Genomic DNA, 15,582 nt, shown 5'->3' on the forward strand with positions numbered 1-15,582 from the left:
GTGCCCAGGCTTAGGGAGGTGCATGCAGGGGCGATGGGAGACCTGGCCAGGCAGGGGAAAGCACAGGCCAGCAGCCACGCACTATGCGGGAACGTCTCCCAGTCATGTGACAGCTACATCTCCACAGGCGAGGAGCAGGGCACCAGGGTGTGTGTGTGGGGGGGGGGGGACAGCCCTACAGGAGGAAGGGCCAAGTCCTGCAAGAAGGGGGGGGCTTGGTCTGGCTAACAAGGAAGGTGCCCAGAGGCTTGCAGGGCCGGGGCGGGGTACGGTCCAGCAGGGGGCAACCCGAGGGAGGCAGGCCGCAGGGCCGGGGTGGGGTACGGCCCAGCAGGGGGCGACCCGAGGGAGGCAGGGCCGGGGTGGGGTACGGCCCGGCAGCGGGCGACCCGAGGGAGGCAGGCCGCAGGGCCGGGGTGGGGTACGGCCCAGCAGGGGGCGACCCGAGGGAGGCAGGGCCGGGGTGGGGTACGGCCCGGCAGGGGGCGACCCGAGGGAGGCAGGGCCGGGGTGGGGTACGGCCCGGCAGCGGGCGACCCGAGGGAGGCAGGCCGCAGGGCCGGGGTGGGCCATGGGTCTGGCAGGTTTCAGAGCTGGATTCTACTAGACACACGGCCCGGGCGGGGGCTTGGGTTGTCACAGGCATCATGGTCTCCCCTAAGATCAAAGCAGCCAGGCTGGATCAGCCCAAAGGCCCCTCCGGCCCAGGGTGCCGTGGGCCCACAGTAGCCAGTGCCAGGCGCCCCAGAGGGAGGGGACAGAACAGGGACTCAGCCAGGGACCCCTCCCGCCACCCACTCCCAGCCCTGACAGAGACTAGGGCCCCAGCTGGCTCGCAGCCATTGACGGACCTGACCCCCTGCCTGTACCCGGCTCTCTGAACCCTGGGGCAGCCCTGGGCTGCACAGACCCACCCCGTGCGTGAAGAAACCGCCCTGGTGTTGGAACCCTGCCGCCTGCTCCTTCCACTGGGCGAGCCCTGGTTCTTGAGTTCTTGGGAATGTTCCTGGTCACTGCCTGCCCCCAGCCCTGACTCAGGCCTCCCCGGCCCCGTCGTCTCTCCCGACTCCCATGGCAGCCGCTCCCACCCCTCCTACCTAGCAGGGGCAGCCGCGGCCACAGGCAGCATTCCAGAGGCAGCTGTACCATGGATCCGGAGAGTCCGCGGGCCACGCCCAGCCTGCGACGCAACGGGGAGCCTCCGGCAGCCCCCTGCCCCCCACATGCTGCTCAGAGAAGCCACTGGGAGCTGCCTGCTTGAAGCTCCCCTGCCAGCCCCAGTGGCAGGCACGGCAGGGAAGGGCCTTTGCGGGCAGGCGCTGCTGCTTCTCACACCCACAAATCCTGCAGCACCCCCAGAATCCAAAAGCTACTTTAATCCAGGGACGCGGGGCCCACGTGCGAAGGGCAAGGGGCTCCGGCAGCTGCTTGGCTCTGCAGCCGCGGGCCAGCCCCTCGGGCCAGCCCTGGGGAGAACAGACATCAAGCACGGAGCACGCCGGCAGCGCTGCCACTTTGCACCGTTCCAGCAGGAGGCTGCGTGGGCTGGCGACGAGGGCAGGGCACGGAGGGGAAGGGCAGGGACGCTGCCTCACTTCTCCTGGGCCAGACCAAGGCTGCCGCATGTTACTTTGGAGGCTCCTTCTTCTCGTTGGCCTTTTTCTGCTTCTGCTGCATGATCTCAGAGTCTCTGGCGGAGGAAAGGAGCCAGTTAGTGGGGGAGGGGGAGCAGCTGGGCCGTTAGCTGGGGGGGGTCTGGTGGCACAAGCAGGGGTTTCTGGGGGCAGGAAGCTGCTGGCCAGAGCAGGAGCGGGAGAGACAGACCCAGGCCGCCAAGCTGCATATGCAGGAGAACTGAATGTGGCAAAGCGGGGGCTGGCTGGGTAGCACAGGACTAAGTGGGGGGTGGGCTCCCCAGGGCCGTCGCCAGGCGGAAAGGGCTCTGCCGGGCGCACAGGCGGGGACACGAGGGAGCTCTGCCGGAGGGAGGAGACTGCCCGAGAAGGGACGCGAAAGGGCCGGAGGGCACCCAGCGCCGTTACTCAAGAGACAGCTGAGCGGCCCGGCTGTCCCGCCAAGGCCCAGCCGTTTGCTCACTGCTGGGCTGGGACCCCCCACTGGACTACGGACTGTCCAGCCTGCAGGGACCATGAACCTCCCAGCCAGAAGGGAGCCGAGCGCCTCTTCTCTGCTGGGGTCACCTCTGCTTGCGAGCGGCAGCGGACAGGCCGTCATCCCGCCGCTTCCCCTTGCCCGAGTCCGTCTGCTTCTTCATGTTCTTCTGACGGGCCAGTTCGCGCTGGTTGCCGCCTGCAACAACACCAGCAGCAGCCTGACTCGCTGCCCCTGGCCCCACGGCCCAGCCCCAGCAGACACCAGCTGCCCTCCCTTCCGAGGTGCTTCTGGAAGCAAGGAGGACAAGGCTGAGATGAGGGGTGACTGGGCTCCCCCGGCGCCAGCGCCCAGGCGGGGCTTTGGCCACGGGCTGAGAGCTCAGAGAACAAGCTTGCCAGGATCCAAGGGGCACGCACATAGCGGGCGGGCCCAGGGACGGGCAAAGGAGCCTGGCTCAGTGGGGGGCAGCTGGGTGCCCTGCGGAGACTGGGCGAGCAGCCAGCCAAGGCAGCACAGGAACTGGTGCTGGCGCCAGGCCACCCAGAAGCCCTACAGATCCCTGACAGCAGCCGGCTAGGGCCATGGCCGCCAGCACGCACGAATCCGGGCAGAGTTCCCCTGGGCAGCGCCCGCTGGCTCCATCGCCGGCTTGGAGGAGCAGTGGGCGCTGGCCGGGGCTCTCTGCTCGGTGTCCCCATCCGGCTCCCTTACTTTAAACCTGCGACCCGCACTCCTTGCCCCTCCTCATTTTTTGTCCCCCGGATTCAGTTGAACATGGGTTCAGTGTCCCTCCCGTAAGGCTGGGGAGGGGCTTTGCCCACCCACCTTCCCATGATTTCATAGGCCAGCGCCCTGGCAGTGGAGCTCCGTGAGCCAGGCGCTCGGGCGGCCAGCCAGACGACTGGCAGAGCACCCACACAGGGCTGTTTCGACTGGTGGTGCACGGCCACACGCGCCTCAGCGCACATCACACTTATTCCGCACATGGATGGGAAAGACAGAACAGCAGAGCGGCCAGACGGGGTCAGAGCAAGGGACCATCCAGGCCGGGGTCCTGCCAGCCCACAGGGCCAGGGCCAGTGCCCCCGAGGGAGGGAACCGAACAGGGAACCATCCCGCAATCCCTCCCGTCACCCCCCTCCACACACAGAGGCCAGGGACCCCTCCACCCCCAGGTCCTCCGTGAACCCCGTTAATGCTCCGGCCGGCGCGGCTTCCCACAGCCCCCAGAGACAAGCCCAGGGCCTCTCACCAGCCTCTCGGCCAGCACAGCACCCCGGGCGCCCCGCTACCCCGCAGCTTCACACACCTGGGGCTTCCCCCTTCCGCTGCCTGCTCCCCTCCCCCAGCCCCCGGGGAACCCTGAGGCTGCACCCCCCAGGCACCCCAAGACTACACCCCGAGCTCCAACCCCCAGGCACCCCCCAGCTCCCCCAACCCCCAGGCACCCCCCCAGGCACTCCCCCTGGCCCCTGGGCACCCCAAGGCTGCACCCCCCAGCTCCCCCAACCCCCAGGCACCCCCCAGCTCCCCCAACCCCCAGGCACCCCCCCAGGCACTCCCCCGGCCCCTGGGCACCCCAAGGCTGCACCCCCAAGCTCCCCCAACCCCCAGGCACCCCCCCAGGCATCCCCCCCAGCCCCTGGGCACCCCAAGGCTGCACCCCCCAGCTCCCCCAACCCCCAGGCACCCCCCAGCTCCCCCAACCCCCAGGCACTCCCCCCAGCCCCTGGGCACCCCAAGGCTGCACCCCCCAGCTCCCCCAACCCCCAGGCACCCCCCAGCTCCCCCAACCCCCAGGCACTCCCCCCAGCCCCTGGGCACCCCAAGGCTGCACCCCCCAGCTCCCCCAACCCCCAGGCACCCCCCAGCTCCCCCAACCCCCAGGCACCCCCCCCAGGCACCCCCCCAGCCCCTGGGCACCCCAAGGCTGCACCCCCCAGCTCCCCCAACCCCCAGGCACCCCCCAGCTCCCCCAACCCCCAGGCACCCCCCCAGCCCCTGGGCACCCCAAGGCTGCACCCCCCCCAGGTCCCCCCTCGGCCGGGCGCGCGGCACCTACGGGTCATGGCTCCGCTCGGCTGCGTCCGCTCGGCGACCACGTCCGCGGCCCCACCCCGCGCGGCTCCTCATTGGCTGCCGGGAGCGGGAGCAAGGCCGCGAGCTGCCCAACCGCCGCGTAGACCCGCCCCCGGAGGCTTCTCATTGGCTCAGCGCCGCGAGGGGCGGGATCAGAGTCTGGTTTAGGATTGGCTGTAAGCAGAGCGAGGGGTGGGGTGAGGCCGAGGGGGGGGGGGCGGGGCGGGGCGCTGGGTGCCGGGGGGTGAGGCCGGGGGGGGGGCGGGGCGCTGGGTGCCGGGGGGGTGAGGCCGGGGGGGGGCGGGGCGCTGGGTGCCGGGGGGGGTGAGGCCGGGGGGGGCGGGGCGCTGGGTGCTGGGGGGTGAGGCGGGGGGGGCGGGGCGCTGGGTGCTGGGGGGGTGAGGCCAGGGGGGGGCGGGGCGCTGGGTGCCGGGGGGGTGAGGCCGGGGGGCGGGGCGCTGGGTGCTGGAGGGGTGAGGCCCAGGGCGGGTGAGGCGCTGGGTGCTGGGGGGGTGAGGCCCAGGGCGGGTGAGACCGGGGGGGGGGGGGTGAGGCGCTGGGTGCTGGGGGGTGAGGCCCGGGGCGGGTGAGACCGGGGGGGGGGGGTGAGGCGCTGGGTGCTGGGGAGGTGAGGCCCAGGGCGGGTGAGACCGGGGGGGGGGGGGGGGGGGGGTGAGGCGCTGGGTGCTGGGGGGTGAGGCCCAGGGCGGGTGAGACCGGGGGGGGGGTGAGGCGCTGGGTGCTGGGGGATGAGGCCGGGGGGGTGAGGCGCTGGGTGCTGGGGGGGGTAAGGCCGGGGGGGGGTGAGGCGCTGGGTGCCGGGGGGGTGAGGCCAGGGGGGGGTGAGGCGCTGGGTGGGTGAGGCTGGGGGGGGTGAGGCGCTGGGTGCTGGGGAGGTGAGGCCCAGGGCGGGTGAGGCCGGGGGGGGGTGAGGCGCTGGGTGCTGGGGGGGGTGAGGCCCGGGGGGGGTGAGGCGCTGGGTGGGTGAGGCCGGGGGGGTGAGGCGCTGGGTGCTGGGGGGGTGAGGCCCAGGGCGGGTGAGGCGCTGGGTGGGTGAGGCCGGGGGGGGGTGAGGCGCTGGGTGCTGGGGGGGTGAGGCCCAGGGGGGGTGAGGCCGGGGGGGTGAGGCGCTGGGTGCTGGGGGGTGAGGCCAGGGGGGGTGAGGCCGGGGAAGTGAGGTGCTGGGTGCTGGGGGGGGTGAGGCCCAGGGGGGGTGAGGCCGGGGGGGGGTGAGGCGCTGGGTGCTGGGGGGGGTGAGGCCCGGGGGGGTGAGGCCGGGGGAAGTGAGGTGCTGGGTGCTGGGAGGGTGAGGCCCAGGGCTGGTGAGGCTGGGGGGGGTGAGGTGCTGGGTGGGTGAGGCCGGGGGGGGTGAGGCGCTGGGTGCTGGGGGGGTGAGGCCCAGGGCGGGTGAGACCGGGGGGGGGGGGGGTGAGGCGCTGGGTGCTGGGGGGGGGTGAGGCCCAGGGCGGGTGAGACCGGGGGGGGGTGAGGCGCTGGGTGCTGGGGGATGAGGCCGGGGGGGTGAGGCGCTGGGTGCCGGGGGGGTGAGGCCCAGGGCGGGTGAGAGGCGCGGGGGGGGGGTGAGGCGCTGGGTGCTGGGGGATGAGGCCGGGGGGGTGAGGCGCTGGGTGCCGGGGGGTGAGGCCCAGGGCGGGTGAGACCGGGGGGGGGGTGAGGCGCTGGGTGCTGGGGGGTGAGGCCCAGGGCGGGTGAGACCGGGGGGGGGTGAGGCGCTGGGTGCTGGGGGATGAGGCCGGGGGGGTGAGGCGCTGGGTGCCGGGGGGTGAGGCCGGGGGAGGTGAGGCGCTGGGTGCCGGGGGGGTGAGGCCCAGGGCCGGGGAGGGGGAGGCCGAGGCCCCGGGGACAGTATCCCCCGCACAGCTGCAGGGGCAGGTTCCCGGCCAGCCCGGTGCTGCTCCGTGTCTAGGGCCTGCCCGCGAGGCAGCAGCCAGAGAGCAGGGTCCCAGGAGCTCTCCGGGCGCCAGCGCACGGTCCACCCAGGCCCAGCCCCGCTCAGTCAGGCTGGGCGCAGCCTCCTTTATTTCCTGCCATACAGAGCCCAGTGCTCAGTCTGGTCAGCTGGACCGGCCGCAGCCGCGTCCTGTGCTGCACAACCCAGAGCTCCCCCAGGAGTAGCCAGTGGGGGGACCTATTGCTGTGGGAGTGGCTGTAAGATCCGGGTGGCCGTGGCTCGCCTCAGTTCAGTGCTGCCAGGAGGAGGGAGGTCACCGCGCTGCCCACAGCCACTGCCACAGCAGCCACGAGCAGCTTCCAGGGGGTGACTCAGCTCCGGGCGTTAGGCGGCGGTGGGCCGCTGGGGTCCGTCTGCAAGAGGAGGAGAGAGACACCGAATGAGCTTGGCCGCGGCCTACACCCCCATTGCCACAGGCAGCCCAGCACCGCGCCATGCCCGGGCTTGCTGTGGGTAGGGGCTGTGCCAAGGAACCAGGTCAGAGGGGTCACTCTGAGGGATGGAGGCGGTTTCCAATGCTGACTGGCTCCCAGCCTGTGACTCGGGGGCAGGAACAGAGGGGTGTAGCTCAGGTCACGAGGGTGCCCAGGGCTTTGCTCTCCTCAGGAAGGCAGCAGGGCAGGCCAATGAATTTCGGATTCCTCTGCCCCACAACCCGACTGCCTGCCGGGCTGCTCATGCCGGAGGATCTGGGCTGCGAGCAGTTCTCATGGCCACACGGAGCTTCTGCAGCCTGCCTGCGCAATGCCAGATGGGGCTGGGAGTGTCTGCCAGGCAGGGCCCTTGTGAGGGTGCCAGCCCCACGCTGGTCAGGGAAGGCTCCAGAGCAGCCCTGAGCCCAGCTGAGCTCAAGGGGCAGCTCAGCTCAGCTGGGGGGCATCAGAGCAGTTGGGTGGCCGGGGCCAGGCCCTGCGGCAGAGGCAGGGTGGGACAGGAGGAGCCTGCAGAGAGGACCCGAGAGGGCAGGAGAGCCCCAGTGGCGCAGGCAGGGGGCCGAAGCTGGAGCAGGCCTGTAGCTGGTACCGGGCCGGGCCTGGGCTGAAGCTGGTGGAGCAAGGAGGCCCTGGGCCCCTGCCTCTGACAAAGGCTCCCTCCCCCCCCCCGCCAGTGGGGGCTGGGCTCTGCACTGCCAGTGCCTGGGGAATGCGCTGAGGCCCAGTGGCTCCTGGTGTCCACCCCCTCGCTTGGAGCCAGCAGGCGGCTGGGGCGTGCCTGCTCCTCGCTCCTGGGAATGCCAGCCGCGGGCAGGGCAGGGCCCCGGGCGGCAGGCGCGGGCAGGGCAGGGCCCCGGGCGGCAGGCGCGGGCAGGGCCCCGGGCGGCGGGCGCGGGCAGGGCAGGGCCCCGGGCGGCGGGCGCGGGCAGGGCCCCGGGCGGCAGGCGCGGGCAGGGCAGGGCCCCGGGGGCAGGCGCGGGCAGGGCCCCGGGCGGCGGGCGCGGGCAGGGCAGGGCCCCGGGCGGCGGGCGCGGGCAGGGCAGGGCCCCGGGCGGCGGGCGCGGGCAGGGCAGGGCCCTGGGCGGCGGGCGCGGGCAGGGCAGGGCCCCGGGCGGCGGGCGCGGGCAGGGCAGGGCCCCGGGCGGCGGGCAGGGCAGGGCCCCGGGCGGCGGGCGCGGGCAGGGCCCCGGGCGGCAGGCGCGGGCAGGGCAGGGCCCCGGGCGGCAGGCGCGGGCAGGGCCCCGGGCGGCGGGCGCGGGCAGGGCAGGGCCCCGGGCGGCGGGCGCGGGCAGGGCCCCGGGCGGCGGGCGCGGGCAGGGCAGGGCCCCGGGCGGCGGGCGCGGGCAGGGCAGGGCCCCGGGCGGCAGGCGCGGGCAGGGCAGGGCCCCGGGCGGCAGGCGCGGGCAGGGCAGGGCCCCGGGCGGCGGGCGCGGGCAGGGCCCCGGGCGGCGGGCGCGGGCAGGGCAGGGCCCCGGGCGGCGGGCGCGGGCAGGGCCCCGGGCGGCGGGCGCGGGCAGGGCCCCGGGCGGCGGGCGCGGGCAGGGCCCCGGGCGGCGGGCGCGGGCAGGGCAGGGCCCCGGGCGGCGGGCGCGGGCAGGGCAGGGCCCCGGGCGGCGGGCGCGGGCAGGGCCGCGGGCACGGGCAGGGCCCCGGGCCGCGGGCGCGGGCAGGGCAGGGCAGGGCGCGGGCAGGGCGCGGGCAGGGCAGGGCCCCGGGCGGCGGGCGCGGGCAGGGCCGCGGGCACGGGCAGGGCCCCGGGCCGCGGGCGCGGGCAGGGCAGGGCGCGGGCAGGGCAGGGCCCCGGGCGGCAGGCGCGGGCAGGGCAGGGCAGGGCAGGGCGCGGGCAGGGCAGGGCGCGGGCAGGGCAGGGCGCGGGCAGGGCGCGGGCAGGGCAGGGCAGGGCGCGGGCAGGGCAGGGCCCCGGGCGGCAGGCGCGGGCAGGGCAGGGCAGGGCCCCGGGTGGCGGGCAGGGCAGGGCAGGGCAGGGCCCCGGGCAGTCACGGGGAGGCAGCCCCAGTGGCCTGGTGGGCCAAACCGATGTACCCATGTGCTCTGGCCCGCTGCTGGCTGCCCCAGGGGGCCCTGGAGCTTGGCTGCGGCTGTGGGGGCAGGGCGCTCCAGCTGCCCTTTCTGGCGCTTCGCTAGCTTGGAGAGCTCGGCGTGAATCGCCTGCAAGAGAGGAGAGCAGCCCTTATGGGGGGAGGCGGGAGAGCAGCCCTTATGGGGGGAGGGGGAGAGCAGCCCTTATGAGGGGAGGGGGAGAGCAGCCCTTATGGGGGGGAGGCGGGAGAGCAGCCCTTCCCCCCCAGCAGGGCCCCAGAGCAGGGACAGGGCCTCTCCCGGTTACATGGCAGCAGCAGAGCAGGGCGTCTTCGGGGCCTTCGCTCCCATTCTGCACTGACCCCTGGGGGCCAAGGCTGGGGGCCTTTGGGATGAGCGGGACATTGGCTGCCCCAGTGCAGGGCTGAGATCTCCCCCAGGAGCCGGGGCTCCTCGCTGCCCACCTGGCCTGTGAGAGTGGGTCAGTCGGGAGCCAGCCCCTGGGCCCGGCTCTGCGCTTACCTTAGCGCTCGGCTCTAGCTGGAGGGCTCTCTTCAGGGTGCTCATGGCCTCCTGGTCCTCCCCTCGCTCGGACAGCAGCTGGGCGGGGAGAGGCTCGTCAGGCGGGGTGGGCAGTGGGCACAGGACGCAGTGAAAGGGGACAGGACCCACCGAGGCAGAGCCGCTTGGCTGCTAGCTCCTAGCACGTCCTCCCACCCCTGCATGTGTCTCCCCGCCTGGCCTGGCTTCCGCCTGCCGGCCCCTTGCTGTGAGGGGTTGTGAGCCCAGGGGAGCTGCCAGCCCCCCCACGAGCCTGCCTGGCTGCGCACGGGGAGGAGGTGCCTGCGTTCGGTGGCAGGGAGGTCCCGTGTTCCTGGCTGGGCCAGGCCGGGCGGCACTGGCGGTACCTTGCCCTTCCTGTACAGAGCCTTCACGCTGTCAGGGTCCCTGTGCAGCGCTGCCTCGCAGGACGCCAGAGCCTCCTCAAAGAGCTGCAGCTTCAGCTGGGCCGCCGCACAGTTGTTGAGACACTTCACCTGCTGCTCTCGCAGCTCCTCTTCCTCCTCTGGCCGCGGGGGGGCTGAAAGGAGCCCGGGAGCAGGGGGTCAGGGCGGCTGGGGAGCGCAGGCGCTGTCAGGGAAAGGCAGCCCGGCCGGCCTGCGTCTGCCTCTTGCCTTACCTGCCCCAGGGGGGTCCAGGAGGCCCACGGCCAGCCGGTAGGACCGCAGGGCGCGCTGGTACTCCTCCCGCTCAAAGTGGAAGTTCCCCCGCTCCCTCTTCTGATTGCTGAGGCTGATGCGCACGGGGGCCGGCAGGAGCCCCAGGCAGGGGCCGTCCCGGATCTGCAGCAGGGTCACCTCGTAGAGTAATGAGGCACCCGAGGGGATATCGGGGTCCCTGGAAGAGGAACTGAGATTTTTGCCTTTCCCGGGCTCCGGGGCTTCTGGAAGCCCAGACACAGAGTGGGGCAGATAGCTGGGGTGGCTGGGCCTGGGGGTCAGGCCCCTCCAGGCAGCCAGCCCCAGGACCAGCGAGCAGCCCAGCCTACCTGCCCAGGTGCCCGTAGGCGTACAGGAAGCTGCTGAGCAGGAAGGACACCTCTCCCAGCTGCATGGCCTGGACCCCGAGCTCCAGGGCCTGTCGAGAGGGACAGAGCAGGGGTTTAGTCCTGCCCGGAGACCTCCCTGGCCCAGAGGCTGTGAGCCGGGGCAGCTGCAGAGACGAGAAAGCTCTGCAGGGAAAGCCACGTACAGGCCTCCGAGTGCCACCACTGGCCGGCCGGTGTGCGCTAGGGAGGGCCCCGGGCCTGCTCTCCCTGGGGCTGCTCCCCCCAAGTGGGGGGAGGAATCTGCCCCATGCTTGGGGCCACGTGTGAGGGGTAGCAAAGGGTCATAGAATCATAGGACTGGAAGGGCCCTCGAGAGGTCATCGAGTCCAGCCCCCTGCCCTCAAGGCAGGACCAAGCTCCGTCTACACCATCCCTGACAGATGTCTATCCAACCTGTTCTTAAATATCTCCAGAGAGGGAGATTCCACCACCTCCCTTGGCAATTTATTCCAATATTTGACCACCCTGACAGTTAGGAATTTTTTCCTAATGTCCAATCTAAACCTCCCCTGCTGCACTTTAAGCCCATTACTCCTTGTCCTGTCCTCAGAAACCAAGAGGAACAAATTTTCTCCTTCCTCCTTGTGACACCCTTTTAGATATTTGAAAACCGCTATCATGTCCCCCCTTAATCTTCTTTTTTCCAAACTAAACAAGCCCAGTTCATGAAGCCTGGCTTCATAGGTCATGTTCTCTAGACCTTTAATCATTCTTGTCGCTCTTCTCTGTACCCTTTCCAATTTCTCCACATCTTTCTTGAAATGTGGCGCCCAGAACTGGACACAGTACTCCAGCTGAGGCCTAACTAGTGCAGAGTAGAGCGGCAGAATGACTTCACGAGTTTTGCTTACAACACACCTGTTGATACAACCTAGAATCATATTTGCTTTTTTTGCAACAGCATCACACTGTTGACTCATATTCAACTTGTGGTCCACTATGACCCCTAGATCCCTTTCTGCCATGCTCCTTCCTAGACAGTCGCTTCCCATCTTGTATGTATGGAACTGATTGTTCCTTCCTAAGTGGAGCACTTTGCATTTCTCTCTATTAAACCTCATCCTGTTTACCTCTGACCATTTCTCTAACTTGCTAAGGTCATTTTGAATTATGTCCCTATCCTCCAAAGAAGTCGCAACCCCACCCAGTTTGGTATCATCTGCAAACTTAATAAGCGTACTCTCTATCCCAATATCTACATCATTGATGAAGATATTGAACAGTACGGGTCCCAAAACAGACCCTTGAGGAACTCCACTTGTTATCCCTTTCCAGCAGGATTTAGCACCGTTAACAACAACTCTCTGACTACGGTTATCCAGCCAATTATCCAGCCAACTGCAGCCGCGCTGCTGGCCCTGCATTGACCCGACCCGGCCCGGGCTGGGCTGGAGGGGAGGATGGGGGCAGCGCCGTCTCTCCCAGCCGGGCCCGCCCTACGGCGCCTCGAGGCACTCAGGGCAGGGCTTGGGGAGACTGGGGCCTGGCACGGGGCGGGTCCCCGAGGCTGGGGACAGGCCGGAGGGGAGAGGGAGCAGCGGCAGCCGGCCCTCAGCGCTTACAGGACAAGTGGGGAGACAACCTGGGCCTAGAGCAGCGGTAAGAGCGGCCAGCCCGCCAGCCCCGCGTCCTGGCTGCCCACAGCGGCCAGCGCCAGGCCCCAGAGGGAGGCAGCAGAGCAGGGAACCATGGAGCGACCCCTCCATCCCTACACACACCAGCCTGGCCCACAGCCCTGGACAGACCCAAACGGTGGCAGGGGCCCAGGGCGTTACCAGGCCTGGGGGCAGATGGGCCGGCCCTCCCATTGCTCTGGCAGGGATCACATGCATGGCTCCACAGACGACAGACCCTTCGCACACCTGCCCCGGGGCTGGCGGTAGGAAGTGAGAGGCAACCCAACGCGCACGTCCCCTCTGGGAATCCCAGAACAGCGCATCGCTCCGTGGGGGGGGGCGCCACTCCGTGCGGGGGGCGGCGTGCTGCTCTGTGGGGGGGTGGCGTGCCGCTCTGTGGGGGGCCGGCGCGCCGCTCCGTGGGGGGGGGCGCCGCTCCGTGGGGGGGGCGGCATGCCGCTCTGTGGGGGGGGGCGGCGTGCTGCTCTGTGGGGGGCCGGCGCGCCGCTCCGTGGGGGGGGTGGCGCGCCGCTCCGTGGGGGGGTGGCGCGCCACTCCGTGGGGGGGGCGGCGTGCTGCTCTGTGGGGGGGGGGCGCCGCTCCGTGGGGGGGGGCGGCATGCCGCTCTGTGGGGGGGGGCGGCTCTGCTTGGGTCCCTGCTCAGCCAGCTTTGCAAGGACAGGGCCTTGGTGGGCCTGCAAGCCACTGGGTGAGGCTGGCTCCTGTGCAAGCCCCCAGCTGACTCGCTCCCCCCGGCCTGGCGGAGTGACCCTTTGGAGGTTTACCAGGGCTCTGGAGCCAGCCCGCCCCGCACCCCCGGGCCCTGCACTCCTCAGGGAATGGCCAGTCGGAGCTGAGACTCCAACCCTCCGGTCCCTCATGGCTCCCGTTGGCAGGCTGGTGCTGGGCCCTGGCCGAGGGCTGAGCCCAGGAGCTGGGTTCTTTGCCCGGCTGGGTGAGGGGCCGGTGCGGCCTGGCAGAGCTCTGGGGGGTGGGCTCAGGAGAACTTGGTCGAATGCCAACCCCCGGCCTTAGGTGGCTCTGGCCACGGGGCCCGGGAGACCAGACCTGGATGACGTCGCCCTGCCCCAGGTGGAAAGTCAGCTTCGGGTCCTTCTCCACCAGGCTGCTGTCCTCCAGGACCCCCAGCAGCTTCACCGTCACCTCCTGGCCCAGCTGGGGCCTGCTGGCCTCTCCTCGGCCTTCTCTCACCTGCCACTTCCTCAGGAGCCTGTCCTCTGGGGAGCACGGGGAGCACGGGGTCAGCCCCGGGACCAGCTGGCGTTGGCTGCAGCGGGTGTGGGACTCACTGGGCCCTGTTCTCCCCTCTCCAGCCAGGTGCACGCCTCCCCCTCCCTGGGCCCGCTGTATTGCCAGCGCTGGCCAGCAAGGGGCGATCTCATGGAGGTGGCTGCATTTCCCTAAGGGAGCGGCATTGCTCAGGTCCTTCGGGACTGGGGACATGGGGGGTGCAGGAGTCAGGGCAGGGACTTGGGGGGCTCAGGGCAGGGGTGCAGGAGTCAGGGTTGGGGGGTGAGGAGGGGCTCAGGGCAAGGAGTGGGAGGTGGCTGAGTCAGGGCAGGAGGGTGGGGTCAGTCCAGGGTGGTGGGGGCTGCACTGTGCAGCTGTCTAAGGCTTTCGGGGACCCCTCCCTGGGGCTGCTGTGCGGCTCTGAGGCTGCTGGCTCGCTCGCTGCCCCCTGTGGTCACTCTGGAGCATTACCGTCCCTGCTGCCACAGCCCTCCCATTCCCCGATGAGAAGCAAGCCCCTCGTCCTGCTGGTACGTGGGGAGAAGGGGAATTTGCCACGTTTGGTGGCCCTAGAGCCTACGGCTTAGGAGGGATTCTCGGACAGACTCACAGCTGGACGGACAGACACACGGTAGCTGTGGCAGTAGCACTGAGATCAGGAGCAAGGGCCCCTGCCCAGTCTGCTGACACCAGGCAGGGAGAGGGGAAGTGCCTTGCCTCAGGCCATCTAGCGGCTCCTGGAGCCCAGCGGCCCTGAGTCCCTGCCAGCCCCGTGCCCTGCCCACTGCCCCATACTGCTCTACACGCACATGTCAGCTGCTGGAATTCCAGCCTCAGCCCCTCTGCCCAGCACCTGCTCGGTGGCTCCGAAGGGACGAAAACGCCCAGCGCAAAGCTCGTGTGCCCCGGCCCCAGTCTGCTCAGCCACGCGGCACCGCCAGGCCCAGGACCCCGCCTGCTCTACAATCCAGCTCCAGCTCCAGCAGGAACCGTGGCAGGGGCTCCCCCGCGCTCTGCCTTGCTCTGGGGGGCAGCAGGTGGGGCTGCCCCAGCAACGGCTCTGGGCTCTCGTTTCCCAGCCACCCTTTCCTGCCCCCTTGTCCTGGTGACTCACCTGTGACATCTGCCCAGCCCGCAGCCGTGAACAGCTCCTGAAAGCCGCCCTGCTTCGGCCCCAGCACCTGCGCCAGCCCCTGGTAGAACTGCCGCTCCTCCTCCTGGGCCAGGGGGGCCTCAATCGTAGTGGGAGGCAGGAGGAACCTGACCGCCCTCCGCAGCCCAGGGCTCCCCTCCAGCTCCCGGCCCTCGCGGGGTGTCTCCGCTTCCCCCTGCGCACCCGGGGACACCTCCCGAGGGCCCTGAGGCTGAGGGCTCTGCCCTGCTCCCACCATCCCTGTGCGGAGGCCAGCCCCACCCGGGCTCAGGGCTCTGGGGGGAGCGAGCAGGCGGCTGCCCAGCCTGCCAGTAATTCCACGATGCCCCGGCCAGGCTATTAGCATAAGCTCCCGGCACCTAGGCCGGGCTAAGCCTCAGCTCTGCCTCCGCCTCCGCCGGCCAGCCCGGCCCGGTGCTGGGACCCTGCGCTGGGGCAGCCGGATCAGGCCCCCCCCCCCGGGTTCCAGCCGGCTGCAGTAAGGCGATTAGGGGATTTGGCCAGGAATAGCCAGATGCCCCGCCCCCAGCTCCCTGCTGACCCCTTCACCTGCCGGCCCGGCCCCGCCCGCCGGCTCTCGCCCCGCCCCCTGCTCCTGGCCCCGCCCCCGGCTCCCCGCTGCCCCCTTCACCTGCCGGCCCGGCCCCGCCCGCCGGCTCTCGCCCCGCCCCCTGCTCCTGGCCCCGCCCCCAGCTCTCCGCTGCCCCCTTCACCTGCCGGCCCGGCCCCGCCCGCCGGCTCTCGCCCCGCCCCCTGCTCCTGGCCCCGCCCCCAGCTCCCCGCTGCCCCCTTCACCTGCCGGCCCGGCCCCGCCCGCCGGCTCTCGCCCCGCCCCCTGCTCCTGGCCCCGCCCCCAGCTCTCCGCTGCTCCCTTCACCTGCCGGCCCGGCCCCGCCCGCCGGCTCTCGCCCCGCCCCCTGCTCCTGGCCCCGCCCCCAGCTCCCCGCTGCCCCCTTCACCTGCCGGCCCGGCCCCGCCCGCCGGCTCTCGCCCCGCCCCCTGCTCCTGGCCCCGCCCCCAGCTCCCCGCTGCCCCCTTCACCTGCCGGCCCGGCCCCGCCCGCCGGCTCTCGCCCCGCCCCCTGCTCCTGGCCCCGCCCCCAGCTCTCCGCTGCCCCCTTCACCTGCCGGCCCGGCCCCGCCCGCCGGCTGTCGCCCCGCCCCCTGCTCCTGGCCCCGCCCCCAGCTCCCCGCTGCCCCCTTCACCTGCCGGCCCGGCCCCGCCCGCCGGCTCTCGCCCCGCCCCCTGCTCCTGGCCCCGCCCCCAGCTCTCCGCTGCCCCCTTCACCTGCCGGCCCGGCCCCGCCCGCCCGC

General features: G+C 71.7%; 2 protein-coding genes across 4 annotated transcripts; both read right to left on the minus strand.

The window, feature by feature from the left end:
* Positions 1 to 1,356: 1,356 nt before the first annotated feature.
* On the minus strand, positions 1,357 to 4,334 carry SERF2 (small EDRK-rich factor 2). Of its 2 annotated transcripts, none has more exons than XM_089782126.1 (3): positions 4,178 to 4,334; positions 2,202 to 2,310; positions 1,357 to 1,690 (listed from the first exon to the last, which is right to left on the minus strand). In XM_089782126.1, exons 1-3 carry the CDS (start codon positions 4,182 to 4,184, stop codon positions 1,627 to 1,629), a joined length of 180 nt encoding a protein of 59 aa, XP_089638252.1. In that variant the 5' UTR covers positions 4,185 to 4,334; the 3' UTR covers positions 1,357 to 1,626. The 2 variants fall into 2 exon arrangements, with proteins under 2 accessions (XP_089638252.1, XP_075774509.2); XM_075918394.2 differs by having other exon boundaries at positions 2,202 to 2,402; positions 4,178 to 4,321.
* Positions 4,335 to 6,206: 1,872 nt separating this feature from the next.
* On the minus strand, positions 6,207 to 14,927 carry LOC112543646 (peptidyl-prolyl cis-trans isomerase FKBP8-like). 2 transcript variants are annotated; one of them, XM_089782127.1, is made up of 8 exons: positions 14,231 to 14,921; positions 12,934 to 13,103; positions 10,190 to 10,278; positions 9,821 to 10,038; positions 9,549 to 9,721; positions 9,163 to 9,240; positions 8,644 to 8,769; positions 6,207 to 6,519 (listed from the first exon to the last, which is right to left on the minus strand). In XM_089782127.1, exons 1-8 carry the CDS (start codon positions 14,613 to 14,615, stop codon positions 6,478 to 6,480), a joined length of 1,281 nt encoding a protein of 426 aa, XP_089638253.1. In that variant the 5' UTR covers positions 14,616 to 14,921; the 3' UTR covers positions 6,207 to 6,477. The 2 variants fall into 2 exon arrangements, with proteins under 2 accessions (XP_089638253.1, XP_089638254.1); XM_089782128.1 differs by lacking the exon at positions 8,644 to 8,769 and having other exon boundaries at positions 14,231 to 14,927.
* Between the last annotated feature and the right edge of the window lie 655 nt (positions 14,928 to 15,582).

The sequence above is a fragment of the Pelodiscus sinensis genome, chromosome 14 (genome assembly GCF_052426305.1).
Source record: "Pelodiscus sinensis isolate ZL-2025 chromosome 14, ASM5242630v1, whole genome shotgun sequence".
NCBI lineage: Eukaryota > Metazoa > Chordata > Testudines > Trionychidae > Pelodiscus > Pelodiscus sinensis.

Coding starts and splice junctions, on each gene's coding strand:
- SERF2 (XM_075918394.2), bottom strand. CDS start 4,248: ATGAGGAGCCGCGCGGGGTGGGGCCGCGGACGTGGTCGCCGAGCGGAC. Junction 2,403..4,177: donor GCCGAGCGGAGCCATGACCC/GTAGGTGCCGCG, acceptor CCTTGCTTCCAG/AAGCACCTCGGAAGGGAGGG. Junction 1,691..2,201: donor GCTGCCGCTCGCAAGCAGAG/GTGACCCCAGCA, acceptor TTCCTCCGCCAG/AGACTCTGAGATCATGCAGC.
- LOC112543646 (XM_089782127.1), bottom strand. CDS start 14,615: ATGCTAATAGCCTGGCCGGGGCATCGTGGAATTACTGGCAGGCTGGGC. Junction 13,104..14,230: donor GGGCTGGGCAGATGTCACAG/GTGAGTCACCAG, acceptor CGTGCTCCCCAG/AGGACAGGCTCCTGAGGAAG. Junction 10,039..10,189: donor GCCTACGGGCACCTGGGCAG/GTAGGCTGGGCT, acceptor TTCCTCTTCCAG/GGACCCCGATATCCCCTCGG.